General features: G+C 38.7%; 2 protein-coding genes across 4 annotated transcripts in view; one reads left to right on the top strand and one right to left on the bottom strand.

The window, feature by feature from the left end:
- Positions 1–9,727, bottom strand: part of mitfa (melanocyte inducing transcription factor a) — a 30,654-nt gene extending 20,927 nt beyond the window's left edge. For 2 of the 3 annotated variants that reach the window (XM_026168883.2, XM_026168884.2), the window contains exon 1: positions 9,566–9,727. In XM_026168883.2, the coding sequence (XP_026024668.2) occupies positions 9,566–9,579 (14 nt within the window). In that variant the 5' untranslated portion in view covers positions 9,580–9,727. Of the gene's footprint in view, positions 1–7,654; positions 7,754–9,565 lie in introns of those variants that run through there. The other variant, XM_080302079.1, reaches the window with a different exon arrangement.
- An 11,569-nt stretch (positions 9,728–21,296) lies between these two features.
- frmd4ba (FERM domain containing 4Ba) overlaps positions 21,297–22,613 on the top strand; it is a 41,903-nt gene continuing 40,586 nt past the window's right edge. The window contains exon 1 of the transcript XR_013909315.1: positions 21,297–21,614. The gene's annotated coding sequence lies outside the window, so the exon portion shown is untranslated. The remainder of the gene's footprint in view (positions 21,615–22,613) is intronic.

The raw sequence follows: 22,613 nt of genomic DNA, 5'->3' as shown, positions 1-22,613 counted from the left end.
AGTTTTCATGCACTTGCTATGGTTTAAATCATACTTGTGTTATAACCATATTTTAAAAAGCTGAGTCATGCTTAATTTAGTCTGCAGTTCATTTGTTAAGGTTCAGTGAGACTGGCTGTATTCTCATTGTTGCCTTGCTGAAAATATCAAAAAAATCAATTAAAAATCGAAATAATTTGGATTATTTTTCTAATTTCACAAGAAGCTGAGTTACTGCGAAACAATCCAACTTTGTCCTTAAAACACTGTTCACTACAGACAAAAAAATGATTTACCCTGTCAGGGTTTAGGACATATGTACTTATGAGTCAAAAAAAGCAAACACGCAAAGTGAAATATTTTTATACGCACAGATTTTATATCCATATTATGCTCATGAGCTATTGTTTTAAAGTGTAAAATAGTGAGGTATACATTTAATTTCTTTATATTTTGTTTGGAAAATGGGAAAGTCTTCTTGAAGGATATACAAAGCTCTTCTTTGGATGTTGGCTGCCTTTTGTTCTGGTCTCTATCAAGATGAGCCTACACTACATAATGTTGGGGTGCAGGCTCTGGGGAGGCAGTTTGATGACTTCATTGCATGTTTTTTATTCACCTATGCTTTGACTTTTTTGGCAGCATGTTTGTGATCATTGTTATCTCTGAAGAACAAAGCCAGTCCCAATCAGACTGTTTCCAGATGATGTTATATGGTGGATCAAAATGTGAGTTTGAGCTCATAATTCCATCAATTTTGAAAAATCTCCATCTGTGAAACAGAGCCTCCACCATGTTTCACAGATGGCTTTAGACACCCACTGTTGTACGTCTTTCCTGGCCTCCTCCGTTGGATTCACCGCTCTATAAGACCTCTTGCCAATGACTTTAAATATGTAAATATGGCTACCTTTGTGAGCAGCCCTTCTCAAGAGACCATTTCTGATGAAACTCCTGCTTCAGAAAATGGATGGATCAACTGAACAGCCTGATATATTTGTGTCAGGAATTTGCTGGATTTTTTTTCCATTTTCTGAAGGACCTGATTCTCAGATACTCTTCATCTGCTGTAGATATTTCAAGGCCTCGCCTAGTTTCCTCAAATGTTTTAAGGACACACGTTGTAAGATGCCAAGTTTTCAGCTTCTTTGGGAATCATCTTGCTGGTGCAAGTACAATTTTATATCTGTCTGTTAAACTGTGTTATCTTTGGCTTTTTCCATAGATACAACAAAAGAAATGAGAAAAAAATCACATGCTTTTGCAATAGACAGTAACAGTAAGTAAGTAAAAGTGGCTAAAAAATGTCAGGTCTCAGTTCTCAGGAAAAAAGTTGTCAGGTATCAGACAAAAAAACGTCAGGTCTCAGTTCTCGGGGAAAAAGTCAGGTCTCAGACAAAAAAAAAAAGTCAGGTCTCAGACAAAAAAAAAAAGTCAGGTCTCAGACAAAAAAAAAAGTCAGGTCTCAGACAAAAAAAAAAAAGTCAGGTCTCAGACAAAAAAAAAAAAGTCAGGTCTCAGACAAAAAAAAGTCAGGTCTCAGACAAAAAAATGTCAGGTCTCAGTTCTCAGGAAAAAAGTCGTCAGGTATCAGACAAAAAAAACATCAGGTCTCAGTTCTCAGGAAAAAAGTTGTCAGGTCTCAGAACACGAGCTATCAGCCAGAGAGAAAATCTTCCTGCAGGTGGCGCTGTTGTCATGTGCCAGACGAATTGATTTCCAAATACGTCATCAACGTGTGTGACAGTGGAAGAACATAAGGTCATTGACCTCACCGGAATTCTACCACAGTTCATGCTCCGAACGACACAACGGCTGTGTCCCAATTAAGAGACCGCATGCTTGGAGTACGCATTTTGAGACCTATTACATCACCGCCACGCGACTATGGCTGTCACAATTCGAAGTGGGGTTAGGGGTCCCGTATGTCCCACAATTCATATGGATGTGGATAATTTTGCCGAGAAATACGGCAGACGGCAGAAGCGGGGCGACCGAAGACTAAACTTTCAAAAGTAAGTACTGAATATTATGTCACTTATTTATGTGCAAATGTTTAATAACGAAGAACACTGAAACATTACTGTTGGCCACATGTCGGCAAAGTTACAAATATTAGCGATGTTTGTACCAACTTGATTTTAAAGCCTTTACTGTAAAATATATGCAGTTCAATAGTTGTCCTTAATCTGACAGAGAATGTGATGATTTTATGGATAATTAAGTTCAGTCATATATCCACAAACACAACAAGCTGAAAGTCAGTGATGCTGCTCGGTTTGCAGTCCTGAACATCACGGCACAAGCAGGATTCACTGCACTGTTAATGTTAGCTATGTTATATTGCTGCCTCTGTCCGGTGGTGTCGAGCCAAACGGACTTTAACGTGTGTTTGAACGAGCTGACGGTTCACTCGTTAAGCTGAAAGAAAGATGCTTTAGTCACAGGAGTCACACATGTGTTCACTGTACCATCTGGGAACTCTTCTTGTTTAGCACTCGTAATGACACAAACACTAAATCCTCCTTCTCTGGTGCCGTTTTGTAGCAGTGTGTACACCTGAGACTATCACCTGTCTGTCCTGCACTCTCTCTCTTTTTCTTTCTCTCTGATTGTGTAATAAAGGTATGAACATGTATTAATAAGTTACACTTGTGTTTGAATCCTGCAGCTTATCACACATTTGATTTCCATGTGTGACAACTGCAAGTGTCCAGAGTGAGGACAGACTGAGGGACCCACTGCTGCACATCATCTGTGAGGCTTTGCAGCCCTGATCATCCACCAGGACAAACTCAGCAGTGTGTGAGGAAGAGGAGGAGTGTAGCAAAAAAATACACTTCTTTGATATTCAATTCAATTTTATTTATATAGCACTAAATCACAACAACAGTCACCTCAAGGCGCTTTATATTGTAAGGTAGAACCTACAATAATACATACAGAGGTGTATGTATGAAAGAGGTGAAACAGTAGTTACTAAATAAGTTGTACTTTTGTCATTTATTTTTAATGCTTGATTAAAAAAAGTATTTTTGGAAGAGTCATAGAAACCAGCCAAAGTCGGATACTCCTTTCATCTTCGTCAGATGACATATTCCAGCAAATCTATAAACAACAACAAAAAACAACATATCGGGATCACAAAATATCTTGACAGTAGCAACAGAAAAAGAGAAATAAAGAAAACAGCGACAGAAAGGATGCAGGCTCCTCGTAAGCTTTCAGCTTGTCCATTTGCTGAAACGTATATAAAACAATTACTAACCAGTTTAAATTTAGATCGCGTTTCAACACCACTGTCGCTAGCTAGAAGGAATTAGTCAGACAAAAATAGTGCTGACTTATTTTATCGTACAAAATTAGCTTTCCTTCTCTGATATGCGTTATGTAACTTTCACAACCTAACCGCAACTTAATATAACACAACTGTCCAACAAGTATGGACAAAAGGGAGAGCAAATTAAACTTACGTTGTGTCGTTAGGAGCATGAACTGTGGTAGAATTCCGGTGAGGTCAATAGACCCTGTGCACGAGAAACTGCACAGGGTCTTCTTGGTTTGAGACCGGATGTAGGGTAGCTTTACTTTGCGGTCAATCGCTACTGCGAAGATATACTCCAAAATCAGGTCTAAAACTCAAAAACGGAAAGATTGCGTTAAGTTACAAAGAGCAGCAGGTGGGAACACTCACCACTGTTGTGTCATAAAAAATCTAATGATCAATTTTGACGTTTAAAGAGTTTAGATCGATCAGTTGTTTACATCACTCAACACAAGCAGAACTGCATTACTGCAGCAGAAGACACATCGTCCACATTCAGAAGCACATCTCTGTATAGTGACTGGTCTTATGATTTAAACAGGCAAATGTTCAGCATTCAAACTACAGGTGAAGAATAGTCAAACCAGATGTTTCCCCCATTATGTCGAGATCAGCTAGTCAAGCACACACCTACACAGCATGTTAACAAACCGTGAAAAAAAAGCCACACAAAAAATGAATGATTGCTGGTAAGGGTTTCTATACTTTAGTATTTACGAAGGGTATGTTGTGACTTACCTTCAAAATTACAGCGGTCCCTCGCTATAACGCGGTTCACCTTTCACCTCGGTGTTTCGCAGATTTTTTTAGTGCAAGTTTGCATGCTTTTTTTTTTTTTACATCACATTGTGTCCTGCGTCCTGATCGCTGCAGACGATCTCCTCCGTGACGTCTCTCCTGTACAGTACAGAATCGCTGCATCGATCGCTAGCAATGTGACTCTGAAGTGCAGTACTGTATGTCCACGATGTCCACGAAACGTTTTGCACCGTCAAAAAATAAAATTGGCTACTTGATTTCACCTATCGCTGGTTATTTTTAGAACATAACACCCGCGATAAACGAGGGACAGCTGAGAAATATAACATTTGAATCCCTTTTCTCTTTTGCTCTGAGGCTCGGGGGAAAAAATATTGTCAAGTCGATGAACATCATTTACAGATATATTAGGTAAATGCCCGAGACATCTATAGAAATGTAAATCGCCGCTTGATTCATTCATTTGCTTAACTTGTTTTGGACCGTAAACAGGGCGCGAATAGGACACCGGAAACAAAGCTCCCCACAGGAGTTTCTGCACGGGAAGTAGCATATGCTAACGTGCACATAGTCTATGACTTTTCGTTCTTTCACTGTCACACGTTGATGACGTATTTGGAAATCAATTCGGCTGGCACATGACAACAGCGCCACCTGTAGGAAGATTCTCTCCGTCTGATAGCTCGTGTTCTGAGACCTGACGACTTTTTTCCTGAGAACTGAGACCTGACATTTTTTTGTCTGATACCCAACGACTTTTTTTCCTGATACCTGACGATTTTTTTGCCTGAGACCTGATGACTTTTTTCCTGAGACCTGACGATGTCCTAAAATGTACACCCTACGGGGTCTGGTTGAGCATTTGGAGCCTCAATACGTGCTTCCAAACCAGCACTTAATCTCCGAGAACGTTATCCCAGAGAAGTAAAGCAAGTGTGTAAGTTCATCTCTGAATTTTTGTAAAGCATTCCCAGGCTATGCTTAACAACCAGGATCCTTTTCTATTTAGCTGACAGCTGGTAACTGTGCAGGGGCAGGTCTAGCAAAGTTTTGCCAGGGGGGCAGGTAGGGCATTAACAGGGGAAGGGAGGGCACAAAACCATGCTTTTCTTTCAAATTGTCATGTCTAGCTTTTAATAAATAGTTATCTGAATCTTACAACCAAAGTTTTTATCTGATGTAAAATGTATCAAAATCCATTACTGTATATAGTAACTATTAAGTCTAATATACCCTAAGCTATAGTACTTTTTCCTTCGGGAAGATACCATCTGTGCAGTCTGCAGTTCTGTTGTAGAGAGATGGTGAATATGTTCAATCATTGTAGAAAAATTATCGATTTCTGTGCATTTTTTTTTTTTTTTTTTTTTTACACGTGCATTAAATTAAAATCAATTACGTCAATTAAGCATTATGAAGCGGGCGGGGGGGGGGGGTGTCCCTATTTTTATTTTATTTTTTTGCTGGGAGTTGGAACCCTATTAGTTAGGTTGCTTAATATTTCCACTAAGTACTCTTTAAAATACCAGAATAGGGAGGATGGAGTATTAGATTGATCAGTTTTGCTGAACTATGAAATATTTTGGGTACACTGTATTTTTTGCATACAGGTATACCAGAATAGCTTTAGTTTTATTTTTTAAACTTGAGTTTGAACTTATACAAAATGCAGCAAGATATTTAAAAAAAGAGAAGGTTTTATTGATTATAAAATACTCTATACTGGATATTAGATATATATCAGTATCAGCAGGTATCCAAATTTATGATATCGGTATTGGACGTAAAAAAAAGTGGTATCGTGCCATCTCTAGTACTATGCGAGAAGTAGTCTGAAATTCTGATACATATAATTGTAAAAAAAAGCATACATGCTAGGCAGGTTACAGTATGGTCTTTCCTTAAATGTATTTTTTCCCATTTTAAATGGAAGCTCGAGTTTGTTTTCTCAGGCCTGTGTCCTCACGTTCATTTTTCTCCTGCTATAACAGCTGTTATTCCAGCTGCTGTTCTATGTACTAATCCATCAATGAATACAACTACAACCATGTGATGGCATGCCACACATGGTAAGCTCCACACCTCACCACCCGTTGATTCACTTTAGTTTAATTTACAGTCACTACTTTAAAATATTCTACTTATTGTTCAATATTGTTTCTTTATTAAATGTATTCATTTTTCCATCACACCTTCCAATGTTTATATGGCGTGCACTAGTGATGGGACGTTCTGTATCGAGGCTTCGGAGCGTGTGTCGAGTAATGGAGGGGGCGTTTCCGCGAAGCGCGTATCGAGGCTTGCTTCATTTATGGGAGGAGCTGAAAATGATGACGTCCGAAGCCTCGCTGCCCGGCTGTACCACGTGACTGGTTCATGAAGTGGTTCGAACTTTGCCGCGAGATATGACAGCGATATAAACCCCTCAGACTACATTCAAAAATGTGGGTGTTTGATGGAGAGTTGTTAGAGAGAGTTTGGAGACAGTTTGGAGGTTTATGAGAGTGAGGAGAGAAAGTCAGGAGAGAATGGAGCCAGCTAAGAAGAGGAGGATGTCCTCCCCTGTGTGGGAACATTTTGATCTTATTCCTCCCAACAAGGTATGTAAATTTCTACAGAAGATGTATTTTCATGATACTGATGGTGCAATACAATTTATGTTGAGCTGTCTGTACTTTTGTACAAGGTGAAGTGTTTGCTATGTGCCAGGGAGCTGGGATATAACAACAACACCTCATCCATGCTTAGGCACTACAGAGCTTTGCATGAGAATAGGGGGAACACCGATTGTGGAGCAAGACCAGGTGAGCCATCAAATGCAGTGATAATATAGGATGCAGTAATGTTACTAAATGATATAACAACATTATATAACTGTTATAAGTTACGTGTGTGATATTTATATTTGTGCTTTATCTTTATTGTCTTTCCTCAGGAGAACAATCTCAAATAGATGAAGACCTGGTTAGCATGGTGATTGAGGACTCCCAGCCATTTAGCATTGTGGAGGACAAAGGATTCAAAAGATTTGTTAAATCATTAAATCCTAGCTATGTTCTCCCCACTAAAAAGGTCGTAAAAGCAGTGAAAATTTAGTTTTTACAGAATAAAATGTGAACGGGCAGGACTGAGGCTCAAAGCCTCAGTGTGTAGCTGTCCATACCTCAACGTTACAAAAGCACAACTACTGTCCACACCCCAACCACACCTCACCTCACAGTAAATGATCATTTCCATTTCAAGCATTTCCAAATAATCATTTCCCATACTGCCAGTATAAATATACACAGTGTACTGCCATCACTACAATATACATGTTTTACACACTCCTTTTGTTGTTGACATTTACAGGCTGTGTGCAAAATGCCACACTCTTCAAATTCATGCCAGCTATTATTTTTACGTCCAGTAGGTGTCCTGCTAGAGCAAATGAAGCTTCATGAAGCTTCGCGTTGGGGTGAACCAATTGGATGAAAAGCTTCAGTGCTTCATGGGGCTTCATCTGCCCATCACTAGCGTGCACACATTAACCTTGCAAGGTCAAAGTTCTGTTTTATGTTATATTAATACATCTTTCTTTGTTTGAGTTACCTGGGGGTTGGCTTCTCCTCCTGTCTGGTAAAGGTGTGGCAAAGGGCTGGGAGACCTGAAGTACCACTGACAGCTTAATTGGATTGCACCACATGCTTCATTGCCTGGGGGGTGTTTCATGTTTGTCTAATTGTTTTGTATTAGTTGGTTATATGGCAGCCATCTTGTTTCCCCCGTGTGTGTCATTTGGTTTAGCTAAACCAGTATTTAAGGTCACCTGTGTGTCATTTCAGCAGGTCAGTTTGTCATATGTTTGTTTGAGGTTTTGTTAATTATTATTTTGAGTTTAGTTTATTGAGTTGACCTCTTTTATTGGTCTGCCTGTTTAAGTTTTGGCTTTGTTAAATATATTTTCATATTTTTGGGTCAATAAAACCCATTTTTTGAATTAAAACCACCTGTGTCCTTTATGCTTTACTGCTTAGTCCCTGACAAACCACAATGTATTTTTTTCAAAGATATGAAATGCTAAAGGATGAGGATATTAAAACACTGTTTACATTGTTTAAGTGTAGACAGGCCAAAAAAAGAGTATTGGAAACAAATATGTAGACACCCACATTCTCACCCACTGATAAGATGCACAAGTGGATCTTATCAGTCACTCAATATCCTACGTGTTTTGTCATAATTAAGGAAACAACGATCTTCTTCCCATTTACAAAAACATGCTGATGCACAGTGTACATGGATAGTCATGTGATGTGCATTCATGTGTCATAGTTTGAGGTTTCTGTTTAGTTCCTACTTTATTTTGGAATCTCTGATTTTATTGAATGTTGGTTAGTTTGCTTCCGTCTTTTAGCTTTATTCACACTGTTACACCATATACTGTTGGAAAATTGTCTTTCAGTGTTCCACATCAAACTTTTCTAAGTTTTTGTTTCCATTTTCTTGCTCAGGTATGAGTTTTTGCATTTTACTTAGTTTCCTTATGTTCCTAGTTGAGTTTTTTGGACTGTTTTGCTTTACTTGCCCCTCTGCCACAGTGACTGACCTCCTTCTTGGTGCAAATGTTTCAGACTTCACTCTATAGGTGTGTTGTGTTTGGGTTGTTCTCCTTATTGCAGTATGGAACAAGATGACAGAAAAACAGCTAAAATAAATCTCCCCGAAAATGTTTTGTTAAACATGTTTTGGAACAGCAGAGTTTTGATAAAACTTTAAGGACACATTTTATACATATTTTCACCAGTCATAATGATCCCAGAAAGTGAATATGGCCACTGTGTAACAATACTTAAGCTTAACTGGTTTAAAAAAAGAGAAATGCCATTAGTCATGTTTTGCTTCTCCATTGTGGTTAGTTTGTTCCTTACATCTGCATGTGTTTGTCACTTTTAAATACAGAACCAACTATCTGTCATAACTAAACCTTTAAGAAATGTGACTTGTAATTGCATATATGCATAAACATGCCCTAGCAGATTATCATTTATCTTATTATAATTGCACACCTGTGTTTCCTAAATTGATTGAACACATATTTAGTGCCACCGTGGAAATTTGACTAAACAATAATGAACTGATGCATCACAAATATAAATAAATGGATCATGTCTACAGCAAAATTAGTCCCACAGAGTTGTTTGTGAAATTAAGATCTCAAAGTCTCCAAAAACCTTTTGCCTTTTGATTTTGTATAACCACAAGCCATTTCTCTACAATCGGCATTTAAGAAAAAGATTTACATGCATGTGCAGCACAGACACACAGCTGATGTGTTGCCAGTTGTTGGTATGAAGTTCCAATTTAGTTAATGATAAACAAGCTTCAGTTAAATGTAGAAAAAATGGGCACGTGAAACATAATATTAAGGGAAACATAGCTGAATTTTATTCTAAACCCAAGAGGCGCATCGACCCAAAATAAAAGAAGATATATTTACAGAGAATCAAGGACGCTTCTTACCTTTTTATTTTCATGACAGTGACTCCAGGATTCACCCTTTACCACTGCTTCAGATTGAGAAATTAGATCCTTTCCTTTTTCTTTTCTTTTTTTAAAGAGCTCTAAAATGTAAGAAGTGACACAACGCTGTCTCACTCATGAGCTGGCCTAAAGACGAGTGACAGATGTCTCCACTTCCGTGATTTAATTGAACATATTGATTTAGGGAAGGAGAATGAGCAATTTTGGAATTTTGCAATAGTACTGTTATCAGGCAACATTTTTTCCATTCAGAGCTGTGATGGTGAACAGTTTTGCACCCCATTTACATCAAGAATGCAGAGGCTGCATAAAATGACAGAATTCAGTAGATCTTATCATTCTGACAATTTAATATGAAAGTAGGTAACAGAAAATGTTGAAACAGAAATTTTGCACGTTTAAAAGGGTCCTTTTTGATGAGCTGGTCCAAGGACCAAGAGTAAAATAAAATTTTATTTATTACAGTAGAAATCAAAAAAGAATAAGAAATAAAACCAGACTAGGTACACTAAGATAAGATAACCTTTATTAGTCCCACACGTGGGAAATTTGTTTTTAAGTATAAGTCAGTAACCCCTTTTTATACGGCACCTTTGAGACACAAGTGTAAAATCAATAAGAAAATTAAGGACTTGCTGCTGATTTTTTTGTTTTTGTTTATTTGTTTGTTTGTTTCCGATGGTTTTCCTTGGTTTTATAGTCACACACGTGCTGTAAAGTACTGATTATTTGGTAAGTTTAGTTTGGAATTTGACCTTTAGTTCTGTGATTTGAGTGTGTTGCTGTTGTAAGAGACTCAAAGCAAGCTGAGCATACCCAGGGTATCTTCCTGCTATCTTGATTCACTAACCCTAACACTGCCAATCAGGATACGGGGTCATACGAAGCCGGTCGGCAGCTTGTTGAGTTCACACAGGCTTTTCTGATCTGGGTATGAGTACACTCACATTAAAGGTGTGAAACTGGCAGCATGTGACAAATTACACTGATTATTTATTATTGAATGGCTGACTTTACAAATGTTCTAATATTAGGAAAAGGTTACTGTTACGTTCTAAGTCTAGGAATGTCTTGAACGCAACAAAACATTGGCCCACCACACTCCACCCAAAACAAGAACCCAAACAATAGTATCTTTTAAAATGCTAAGCAGCCATTTATTTGCTTCAGCAGTGAGCAGTGCCAAAAATAACAAAAAACTCCCTAATGGTCCCTACGCTTCCCTACAAAAAAATGAAAACCAAACAAAAGACAATTCTCTTACCTAACTCACTACATGAAAAACAGGAGAAAACTTAATCAACAAAAATGGCTTCTCACGCCTACTAGGCTGCTGCAGTGAACAATATATACAAGGTGGGGGGGAAAAAATACTCAATTGCTACTTTACAAATCTATTTACAGCTATATACAAAACCACAATACCAACACCACAATGATCACGACCCATGACAAACTGAAACACAGGGCTTAAATACATAGAGGGAGCAATCAGGGAATGGACAACAGGAGGGAAACACAGCTGGGGCAAATCAGAACTGACGAGACAAGGAAGCGTAAACTGAACACACTGAGATAAGACAGACCTTCAAAGTAAAACAGGAAACACATAACAGTCACGCCTAACACAAAACACTGACAACATTGGATCGTAACATTACACACATAATAGAATGCAAGCAACACAGCTGCTGCAGATGTGTGACAGGAAAAGCACTGTACAGTAGTTTAGTGTTAAACATGCTGAGAAACTGCTGAAGAGCGATTTGATAATGAGGAGGCGATACGTAAGAAGTGCTCATCAGTGCACAGGCGTTTTAGGAGCAAATTAAAAATTTAAGTGAAGATCATTATGTCTGTCCTTTACTGTATTTTATATTGATATATACATTGTTTTCATATTTGCTTGCTTATTGATCACTAGTCTTTAAGCAGTGTGTGTTTCTCTGCACTGTGTTATGTAGCAGGATAGCTTATGTAGGTCTTCCTACCATACAGTGTGCAGCACTTGTGCCAAAGGCAAATTGACCATGTTACGTTATGCTATCGCTTCATAAAAATCTGCTGTATCGTTACAAACAGCTTTTCAGTTCTGTGGTGATGGTAGCTCTGAACCACCAAGCGAACCATGACATTTTCTCCACGGGGGTCAGTGTCCTCATTTCCTTCATTATCAATAGAAAGTCTTGTCTCTAGCTTGACATCATGTTGTGTGCTCCAACAGTGAACTAAAACTAATGAAAACCAAAGGTGGGAAAAAATGTTGTGTTCTTAGAAATCTAATTTATTCGAAGTATGTCTTTTGGTGCTTTATTACAAGTAAGAAGTATAATTAGATTTCTGACTCTCACTCACATGTGTTAAATGACAGACGCATATGGAACACAATGATATGGCAGGAGGCTATCCTTAGTCTTCCTGTGGAAGCCCAAATTTTCCGAGGTTGTAAACGCTGCAGCTCAGCCGCTGAGAAACAGGAAGCATGAGTTGTGATTCAGCCATTTCCATGTTGTAACTTGGATCTAAAATTGGTGCTTTCCTTCCCTGACTGTTTCATCACCTTCTTGCACTTGGATGATCTGACTGTTGAGTACCTTCACAGAAGATTTTACAACCCAGCATTTGTCTTAATCTGTGTGAGTACAACAATTATCTAGTGAGTTTTTGGAGGCCTGGTATCCTGTGGAGAAAATAACTTGAAATGATTTATGGTTTAGTTTTTGGGATCAATTGTCAGAAGAAAAAAAAACACATCTGGTGCAAACAAAATCCTGCTGTTTTGCCCTTTAGCACATTAAGTTAGCCACAGACTGTAAATATGGTTTGTCAGATGTGTTTTGCTTCTTGCCCCGCCACCCCCCATGCGTAACTGAGTTAAGCATACAAATGAATTTTACTTGTTGGTGTGTGAGGATGCAACTTGTTACAAGCTTAGTTGTGTGCACACAAAAGGACAATTCAAAGCTACATCTTGTGTTCTTCCCCAATGATAATGGATTATTCACAGGATCTATTGCAGAATAGCACAGATAACGCTTCCTTTTCCTAGCCCATCAGTGTGTGGTCTCGTAACACACAATGCCACAAGCAAGCACTGTGCTGTAATTCCTTAGGTAGCGCAGAAGTGTCTTCTAAATTTCAAGTCGAATAGAGAAGAATACAGTAAAATGCATCTTTCATTTGTCAGACAGACCCTTCTTTGTCCTCTTTATCTTTAGTTCCTGTGTTAGGATTCCCTAAAGGTTCGGTCACGTTTCAGCAGCAGTTTATGGGAATGTCATGACTCCAAGTACACTCCAAATATCTAATCATTCCATGTGTCAAAGTGAAACAGCAAATAAATTAGAGTGTAAGCTGTACTGTTTGTACTAAAGTGGAAGTACAGTGTATCTGAAGCATGTAATGAGAGTAGAGCTAGAAATTTGATTGATAAAGGGATTTTCTTCTTCTTTTGGTAAAGTAACAAGGTGGTATTAAGAGTTGAAGATGCTAAGATGTTCTTTGGGGGTTACCTGGATGAACCTGGATGGATGAAGATTAGAAATGAGCATATCACAGGGACAGTTCAGGCTGGACACAAAGTTAGAGTAGTGAGGAACAGATGGTTTTGCCCAAGTGCAGAGGAGCAATGGTGAATATATTCGGCAAAGGATGTTGAATATGGAGCTTCCAGGCTGGAGGAAAAGAAAAAGAGCATAGCCGAGATTCATGGATGTGGTAAAGGAGGACATGCAGAGGGTTGGTGTAATAGAGGATAAGGATAGGATGAGATGGGGGTGGCTGTGGTGACCAGAGATGGGTAACGCGTTACTGTAATCTGATTACTTTTTTCAGCTAACGAGTAAAGTAAGGGATTACTATTGCAAAAATGGTAATTAGATTACCGTTACTTTCCCGTAGGAACGCTGCGTTACTGCGTTACTAAAACCGTGATTTTTTTTTGCGAGAATGTCTCATGGCAGTGACGTAAGCGAGTGCGACGTTTGTGACAGCAGCTGTGTGCAGATCAACAATGGATCACATATCGAGTGTGGGAGAGAGTATGAGCGTGCAGCGTTTAAAGCGTGGAAGTACTGACCTTACTTTAAGTTTGATTCCATAAAAAGTGACAAAAACATTAGTGTCCGTTGTGTGTGGGAAGAAAACTTCTTTTTAAAGCGAAAAAACCCCTAAACTTCCAAACAAACACCGACGTAATGGGAAACTCACAGAGAAACTCGCGGATTCTTCCACTGACCGCTGCGGCACACCTGCACCAGGGCAAACCTCCGCCTACCGCAGTCCTGCTTTACAGGTGAAAATAGAGCAACAGGACCGCTAGTCTTTGACTTTATTTATTTTCTGCTGTGTTTTACTTGCATCTATTTGAAAGAGTGAGTGTAAACACAAAAAATATTTTATTTTATGTGCTGGAATGTGCAGAAAATAAGTTTAAATGTTAAACAAACTTCTTCCAGTCAGTGAATGGTGCATATAATTAAATTTTTGCTGGATGCATAAAGTTAAAACATTAAAACTAATAAAACAAGTTTTAAAAAGAGACTTTTCCCTTTGATTACATTTTGTATGATGGATTATGCAGAAAAAGTAGAATTGGGCTGACAGATCTATCGCTTTATTACCTATTCAGGTTGTAAATTGTGTTTTTAAAAAGTAACTAAGTAACTAATTAATTACTTTTGAAAATAAGTAATCAGTAAAGTAATGGGATTACTTTTTTGGGGAAGTAATCAGTAATTAGTTACTGATTACTTTTTTCAAGTAACTTGACCAACACTGGTGGTGACCCCCAAAGTGAACAGCCAAAGGAAGAAGAGTGATGTTTTATTAATTAATTAATTATTTACCCATAATTACCATGGTATCAGTTTGAGTTTGTTACCATGGTATCAGTACTCTTACAGGATCACAGTGCAATAGGCTAATTTAACAAATATTTATACCTTGACCAACTACCCAACTGACACCTTTCTTAGTGTTGACTTTTAAGTGTAAGGTAAGACTCGACACTGGGGAAACAAAAGCCCATGACCTTGATGAAGACCAATCGGTGTCTTAGGAACTTCCTGCCAAGAAGGTTGCAGCTGTAGGTGTGTTTTACATGACCGTTGTCACTGCATTTTCTTGCAATGACAGGAACAATATCATGAATACATAACAAGCCAAACTAAATGCTCGCTGGGTTTCAAAGCACATCACATTTTGGCTGTTTTCCCTCCTTGAAGTTGTTGAACTCCTGTAGTCCATTATTTGTAATGCTGCAATCAGTCAGTAAAGCAAAAGAAGGTACCAGTATATATTAGCCAAGAACAAATATATATGTTATCTTTTGCCACTTACTAAACACTCAAAAATAGTATGATGAGGAGCAAAAGAGTTAAACAGTTACAGTATTTTTTTTTAAAATGAGGATTTCTTTGTTGTAACCAATCCACGAAGCCATCAGCTGGTCTGCTGACTTGGTGTCTGGGGCCACGGGCAGTTTCTCAGGGCTTTCCATTTACGCAGTGGTTTTTAAGGCCAAGACATTCAGTAACACCCGCTGGTAAATGTTCACGAATGCAGATATATTTGAAAAACCAATAAAAAGTGAAATTGTTGTTAAGTGATAGCTTCTGCTTTTATAGACTTTGGACGGATTTATGTTGCCATTGTTGGAGGAGCCGTCAGACTCAGTGCTTCTTTACACTGTCTAAAGTCTTTGTGTTTCTCTGGTGAGAATCTATAATAAATATAAATTCTTACGATATTATTTCTTGATTTTTTCCCCCCAAGTTTTTATTGCAAAATATTTTACAGTTTCATTGTACTGTGAGCATCAATATAGTTTGATATTTTAAGAAAAAACTGAATACACCACACGACTCCGTAGCTTTTGCATCATGAATTTGAAGTAATCATTTTCTGTTTGACTTTTAAAGTCTCACATTATTGTGAAGGAATAATCCCAAGCATGAAAGATATCAGCAATGATCTTGGGGAAGTAAGTTGCAGGCCATCAAACTGGGATGAGTTATGAGGTCATTTGAAGTCCATCATTCCACCGTGAGAAAGATTATCCTCAAGTGGGTCATTGCTGCCAATCTTCCCAGGAGTTGACTTCTCAGCAATCACCTGCTTCTCCAATCACCTGCAGAGTATTTTAAAGCAACTCTTTATCTCCACTCACCTTGATTACTGCGGCTGTTTCCCTTTTGTTGTATTTCTTCATTTCTTTTACAACATGTTGAGAATACTTTAGAAAGGCTGAACCTCTTTAGGCTGTAACACTTCACCATGATTTATATGTTTAAGAACAGTGAGACAGTACATCGATCTCATGTTGCATTAGAAAAAAATGTTCTGCTTTTTGGCATCTTTCAAATAAGCACTGAATTTTAGAACAAATATAAGTTACATTTTGACATGTGATAGCTGAAAAACCTAAAACAGATATGTGGGACATACATTTATAAGCATTCAGGTGCCACTATACAAGCATAGAGCATAATAGCAGTTTTTACTTTTCATTTTTCTTCATTACCCACTGGCATGTTTTCTTTTTACTGTGTGAAAGGTTGTTGTGTAAGACCGCTGTTGGTATGTCACATAGCTGACTGCAGTGCACATTATCTTGTAGTCAGGAGATAATGTTAAAGGCTGTGTGAGGTTACTCAACTGGTACAGAAGTACTAGAATAAAGCAGCTCTGTGTCAGTGAGTAGGTCAAACAAACAGTTTCAGGTCAATTTTCACTAGAGGGCGACAAAGCCAAAAAAAAGCCGAACAACTTCACTCCTTTTGACCTGGAATGTTGTTTAGTGTCTAGGTTACGTTTTCTTAATATTGTATCTGAATAATATGACCTCTTGGGATTTGGACCTAAAAAAGACTTTGTTTTCAATTAATTGATTAATTGTTTCAAAAGAGAGTAGCAGCAAACAGAGGAAAAAGTGAGAAAATAAACAGAATTGTGTGCTTAGTCATTTAATTACATCAACATTTACCCCCATACCTTCAGAAACGCAGGCTAGTTGAATGTTGATAATAAGCTTCTTTGCATAATGGAACTTTTATCGGCGTTTGTTGATGGCACAAGGAACCGCGTTCACACACAGCGATTTTTGGAAGTGTTCCCAAGCCCATGCAGTGATTTGCATGACTGGATCATGCGTGTTTTTCATAAAGTGTCACCTGAGAACTCAAAGATCCCCAATGTTGATTTTTGGTATTGCACAAAGAGATTTCTCAAGATTAACAGGGAGAGTTGTTGGAATATTATGTACTTCTGCTGATAAGGCATTTTGATTTTATTTAAGTTTTACATTGAGGAACATTATTCTGAAATTGCTCCACAATTTGTTTTGCAGTTTTTTTCTTTGCAGATTTGTGAATCTTTGCCCATCTTTACTTCTGATAACCTCTGCCTCTCTTAGATGCTCTTTTTATATCCAGTGATGTTACTGATCTGTTTCCACTTAACCTGATTAACAGTAAAGTTTTCCTCCAGCTGTTTCTTTAAAAATATAAAATATGAGCTTATAAAATTTGCAGATCATTGGATTCTGTTTTAAGTGAGATTTTGCGCACCATGCCAACGTTTTTGGAAGTGAAAGTGTGTGATAGGAATTGATTTGTGTTTTGTGTTGATAAGCTCCTATCTACATTTAAAGCTTGCATTACACATCTAGTCCACATAGTGGCACTGCAACAGCGTGTGAATGCTGCTTCTCTCAGTACAGCTGTTGGATTGAAGTTAAAATTTATTTTAAAAAAATCTAGTGTTGCACATTAGATAAGAAAACAATTAGAAAAAGAACACATTTGTACATAGGGCTGAACAACATTATAACACACAGCATGTGATTTTGTCCTGTCAGTGTGAGTGCTCTGTCTTTACTTGGCTTCCTGTTGAGTCAGTATCTCTCCAGCTGCGTCCTAATAATCTCAAAAACCTGCAAAAGGTTTCGATTCTCTGCCAGTGTGATCACATGAGATTTTGAAGACAAAGAAAAAGCAAAAAGATGTTTTTCAAGGGGAAATTACCCATCCCATACTGGCTTACCTTTAGTTTTTACTACATGATGATCATCATCATCACCTTTATGTATAAAGCACTTTAAAACAACCACAGCTGACACAAAGTGCTGTACATTGGAACTATAAATAAAATTACATGAGATATAAATAAAAACCAAATAAAAGAAAAGTAAAATAATTAATTAAATAACTAATTCAATTAAAAGAGAAACTAAGTCTCACTGAGCAACTATACAAGATATAAAACATGACTTTCTTGATACAAATACATAGATAGCCTGAAAAACATACACTAGAAGACATTAATAAAGGGGTAGAAATACATTAGGACATCGCTACATAAAGTGGCATCCTCATATCTCAGGGTTTTGTTTTTTATGCACATTTGTCACACTTACATGTTTCAGATCACCAAAGAAATTATAATATTAAACAAAGATAACTTGAGTAAGTAAATATTCAGCGTCTAAGGGATTACTTCATTTGTTAAGGGTAAAACGCTGTCCAAAGCTATTTGACCCTGTGCGAAAAAGTAATTGCCTTTCTTTGTTAAATTATTAAACAACTGTTAATGTTACATAACAAAATTACTCCAAGACTGCACTGACAATTCATCCAGGAGTTCACAAAAGAACAAAAACAAACCAAAAAAAATACGAACTTGCCTTATATTTGCCGGAAAACAAACATCTTGATGATCCGCTAGACTTTTGGGAAAATATTCTGTGGACTGAGAAGACAGAAGCTGACCGTCTTTGAAGGTTTGAGCCCCGTTATGTCTGTTATAAAAACAATACTCCATAAAAAGAACACAATATCAACAGTCAAACACGGTGTTGGTACTGTGATGGACTCACAAGCTAGTGTACTCATAGTACTGGTGCCAAGATTGGATAAATGGAAGCGGTGTGACAGCAAGGACAGAAAATCTGTACCACATCAAACTGGAGATCTGTCAGCTGTGGTGACGCCTCGGGAAATAAGGGAGCAACTCAAATTATCTACCTGTGTGTTGTGCATGAAGATTGCTGGAAGCCTAATTTTACCCTAAAGAGTCATCTCCCCTTCCCTAAAGAAATAATTACACAGCCTATAAACTGCATGTTTGCCATGAACGTTGAACAGCTAGCAGAAAGGAACGTGGCAGATGTTGGCAAATCATCAATATGGTTTGAGGAATATAATAAAAACAGCCATAATATTTAAAAATGCAAAAAGGTTTGTTTTTCTTTTTCTTGGCTGGTTTTGATTGTTCTTTAAATTTAAACTTCACTGTCTATACACAGTGTCTGTGTTCTATGATCTTTTTTCCCCCACAACAACGAACTAAAAAGCCCTTCATTTTTACAGAATATGTGGGGGTTGGGTTTCATTTAGTGAAAACCCACTTAATTAATTCACCCTGACCTGGAAAATACTAAAGACACGCTGAAAAGGCCAAGCTGTGAGGAAGAATGATAACTGGTGGCACAGGACCACGGCACAACAGCTTGAAGGTTTAAAAGAGGGGAACGGGAGGGTCAGTGCTCGTTTATTGTTGACTTTACTTATTGTCATCCAGTCTTTGTTCATATCAACCTATTCATGAGCATGTGGAGTTTGCTTGGAGAGGATCTTGGAAGTTGGCCGGAGTTAATGTCTGTCAGAACATAAAGGAAGATGACATTAGCAGCCCATCAAGGTCAAGGTTGGTGTTGGGTGAGTTAAGCTTTACTGGAGGGGGTGGGGGCAAAATGCAACCAAAGACCCAGAGGACAGGATGCACACCAACAATGGGCCAATAACTGTGTGACAGTATGTCAGTCAGAGGCCACTCTCAGGAGGGTAGACTTGTCTACGTGCTAACATCTGTTCCACGAGCACAACATAATCCCTTTGTGTTTAAAATCCATGGCTTCCTCCCTGTGCACAAACTAAGGCCCTCTTTAGAGAGTTTCCCCGTCTTGTCAGTTGTTTAACTTCAGCTTCGCATTTATTTGGCTTAAACAGATACATTTTCAGTTTTCAGATCTTCAGTTTTCTGTGAGGTAAAAATGAGTTCATGTACTGCAAATAAGGGTTTTCTTATCTTGGTTATTCCATTTTCTTTTTACATGTATCTGCTTTCCCTCTGTACTCCATATAGGACATTTTTTTGTTACTGTTTTTCTTTGTCTTTTTTAAATAACTGGGTAACACAATGGTGCTGTTGTATTACCATAATGAGAGTACAGCTTATTTGAAGTGTCATCAGAACAATAGTGGGCTAATCTCAATGGGAGCCAAGGCCAAGCAGAGATTTGGTGTGCATGTGAGGAGGTTTGGGGGGGTTTGGTGCACACATGGCACTGGGGTGAGCCTAATCACAAGCTCACAGAAATCCTCACAAATAGGAGGGGGGTTGGGGATGTCCCTGGGGTTACTCATTTAGGTTTGGTGGGCATTTAGCTCCAGTAGCACAGCACGCCTTCGTTTAAACATGAGGACCTTTTTTTTGTTCTCTCCTCCATGCATATACAAGGCTGAGGTAGCCAAGGGAACGTCACCTTATAGCAACACCAGCATGTACTTCAGCTGGTTCATAATAAAATGGACAGTTTCATCCCTCCCATTTCCTTTCTCCTGGAGTTTCTGTGGATTACTCAGCTTTCCTATTGTTGAGCCAACCCCATGTAGGCACAACAGTGTGGCACTCCTTTCCTTTCCTGTGATCACTGGAAAGTCTATAATACACTGGTGTTCTTACAGGCCTGCAATCTAACCTCAACTCCCTGCACAGTATTGCAAATATATTGTGATGTCAGATGGATAAACATGATGTGATGAATGAGAGTGAACCAAAGCATTAAAGCAGCCTGTCAGAAAAGCAAAACGGTGAGTAAAAACATGCTAAAAGGCTCCAAGGAGAGGAGCTGTGGGAAACTGGGGTTTGGATAGGGTTTCCCTTTGAATTTGGCACTGCAGGTGCTCCATTTGACATGAGCAACTAACATGAGCAAACATGAGCAAAATAAAAATGAATGATTGGTTATATCAGAAGTTGTTGCACCTGGCCGTCCCCAAAATCTACTGAAAACCTGGTGCTGTGGAGCTTTTTCAGCTCTCACCGCCAAAGTATTGTTGTTGTTGTCATTGTTTTATTGATTTGTCATGTGGTGTTTTGTACAGCAACCTGTTTGGATCGGTTGGAGAAGACATTTAGCTGCTCGTGGGCCATTTTGCATCCCTGATCCTTTTCTAAAACTCACATTCATTTTTCCGTCGTGTAAAAACTGAGCTGTGGGAAATATATAACACTTTATTCCACTTCGACAAAACGCTTCTCTGACTTCTGGTAAAACTCTCATATGATCGCCATAAAAGCTGCTTGCTATTTGTGTGTCTATTGTGCACAGTTAACAACAACATAAATATATTGGGGAGGTACAACCGCCAGTGCGAAGGGATTAACTATGCCTAATGGACTAAAACTGGCTAAGTCTGGTGCAATAGGGAATACATTTAAAATTACAGCGGTCTTACGAACATAAATTGCTGAATCGCTTTTTAAATCTCCATTACTGAAAGTAGTTAATCTTGGGCTTACTCTGATACAGTGTTTTGTTTTTAATTGTCTCTTCCGCTGAGCAATGGTGGATTTGGGCAGCAGAGAGCGCCTCTCTATTGGCTCCCAACAGCAGCAGTGGGAAATTCATCTGCCCCATCAGGGCATCAGTGGAAGGTAGCGAAGAGGAGGAGGAAGCCGGCAGGAGGCGGGGAGTGTGAATGGATGGGACTCGCCGTGTGCGTGGAGTGTGGTACAGAAGGTTACTATGCCGAGCAGGCAGCAGCCTCTTCTCCTCCTGGACTTTTCAGCACGACTTCCTCTGAAGCGGCTCCTCATTTTAGCAAGAAGTCTCATTGTGAAGAAGCACCCGCTTTTAATAAGGAGCGCGTTTTTTTTTTGTCCTTTCAAACTGACCGGTGTGCGCTCAGACGCTCTGCGGACAGACAATAAGTAGGAGCGATCACATCACAACAAAAGAAATACGGTAAGAATGGTTTCATTCGTACGGGAACATACCGCTTAGAACCGTTTGTTTTTTTTCTGGAATAATCTAATGTAAACACAGTGTGAGGGGACCTGTAACAGGCTTTCTGGCAGCCACACCGTTTGTTTTGTTTGTCTTGGATTATCAGTATGTGCTCATGTGACACCTGACAAGATGTTTGCTCTTCACCATACTCCAAGCTTGTAAATTAAACACTTCATCAACTCTTTGAAAAACTATATTGTGTGGCAAAAGTTTAAAAACACAAATCTTATGACTGTGACTATGACTGGATCCTATGACTGTGCAACCCGCCTGCGTTTTCCGTGACTACTACTGACCCAGTGTCAGCTGGGTGCTGAACTGTTGACATGTCAACGTGAGTGACTTGCTGGTGTGTTTATGACGTTGTCAATGATTAGTGTGTCCCAGTCAGTAACAATTGTGGTGCGCCGTCAGGTCAGCATAAAACTGAACTCGTGAACATTTTTTTTTTTTAAATGCAAAAGTCTTAAAGTACTCTGTGGTCAGCCGGTCATTCTCCTGTGTGTGAATATCCTGTTTCCTGGCCAAAACAAACAATGGTTATCCAAGCACGTGATATCCTGTATGGGTCTCATATGAGTGTATTGTGTAAGTGTGTGGATGGTGAAAAACAAAAATACTTTAAACTGAGCCTCTCTATATAAGAAAAGAAGTCAAGGCAAGAGTTTCTCTTCTCTTAAAGTGGAATTCATTTGTGATGATACAGCTCTGGCATGAGGAAACCCAGTGACAGGAAGTGTGTGAGTGATACAGAACAAAGGCACGGGGCTGCTTTGTATAGGTGACTATATTGAAATTGTGCCTCATGAGTGCAACATGTGCTGCCTGTCTTTCTCTTTTGACTCACATACAGAGGCAAACTGCAAAGGCAGCGCTGCTTTGTGTTGACTTTTAGTCTAGGATGTTCAGCTGCTTTTAATGGGGTCAGCGCTTCTGATTCAATAAAGCTATTAA

This window comes from Astatotilapia calliptera, chromosome 5 (assembly GCF_964374335.1).
Source record: "Astatotilapia calliptera chromosome 5, fAstCal68.1, whole genome shotgun sequence".
NCBI classification, from domain to species: domain Eukaryota; kingdom Metazoa; phylum Chordata; class Actinopteri; order Cichliformes; family Cichlidae; genus Astatotilapia; species Astatotilapia calliptera.
This window is presented reverse-complemented; position numbering and strand designations above follow the sequence as displayed.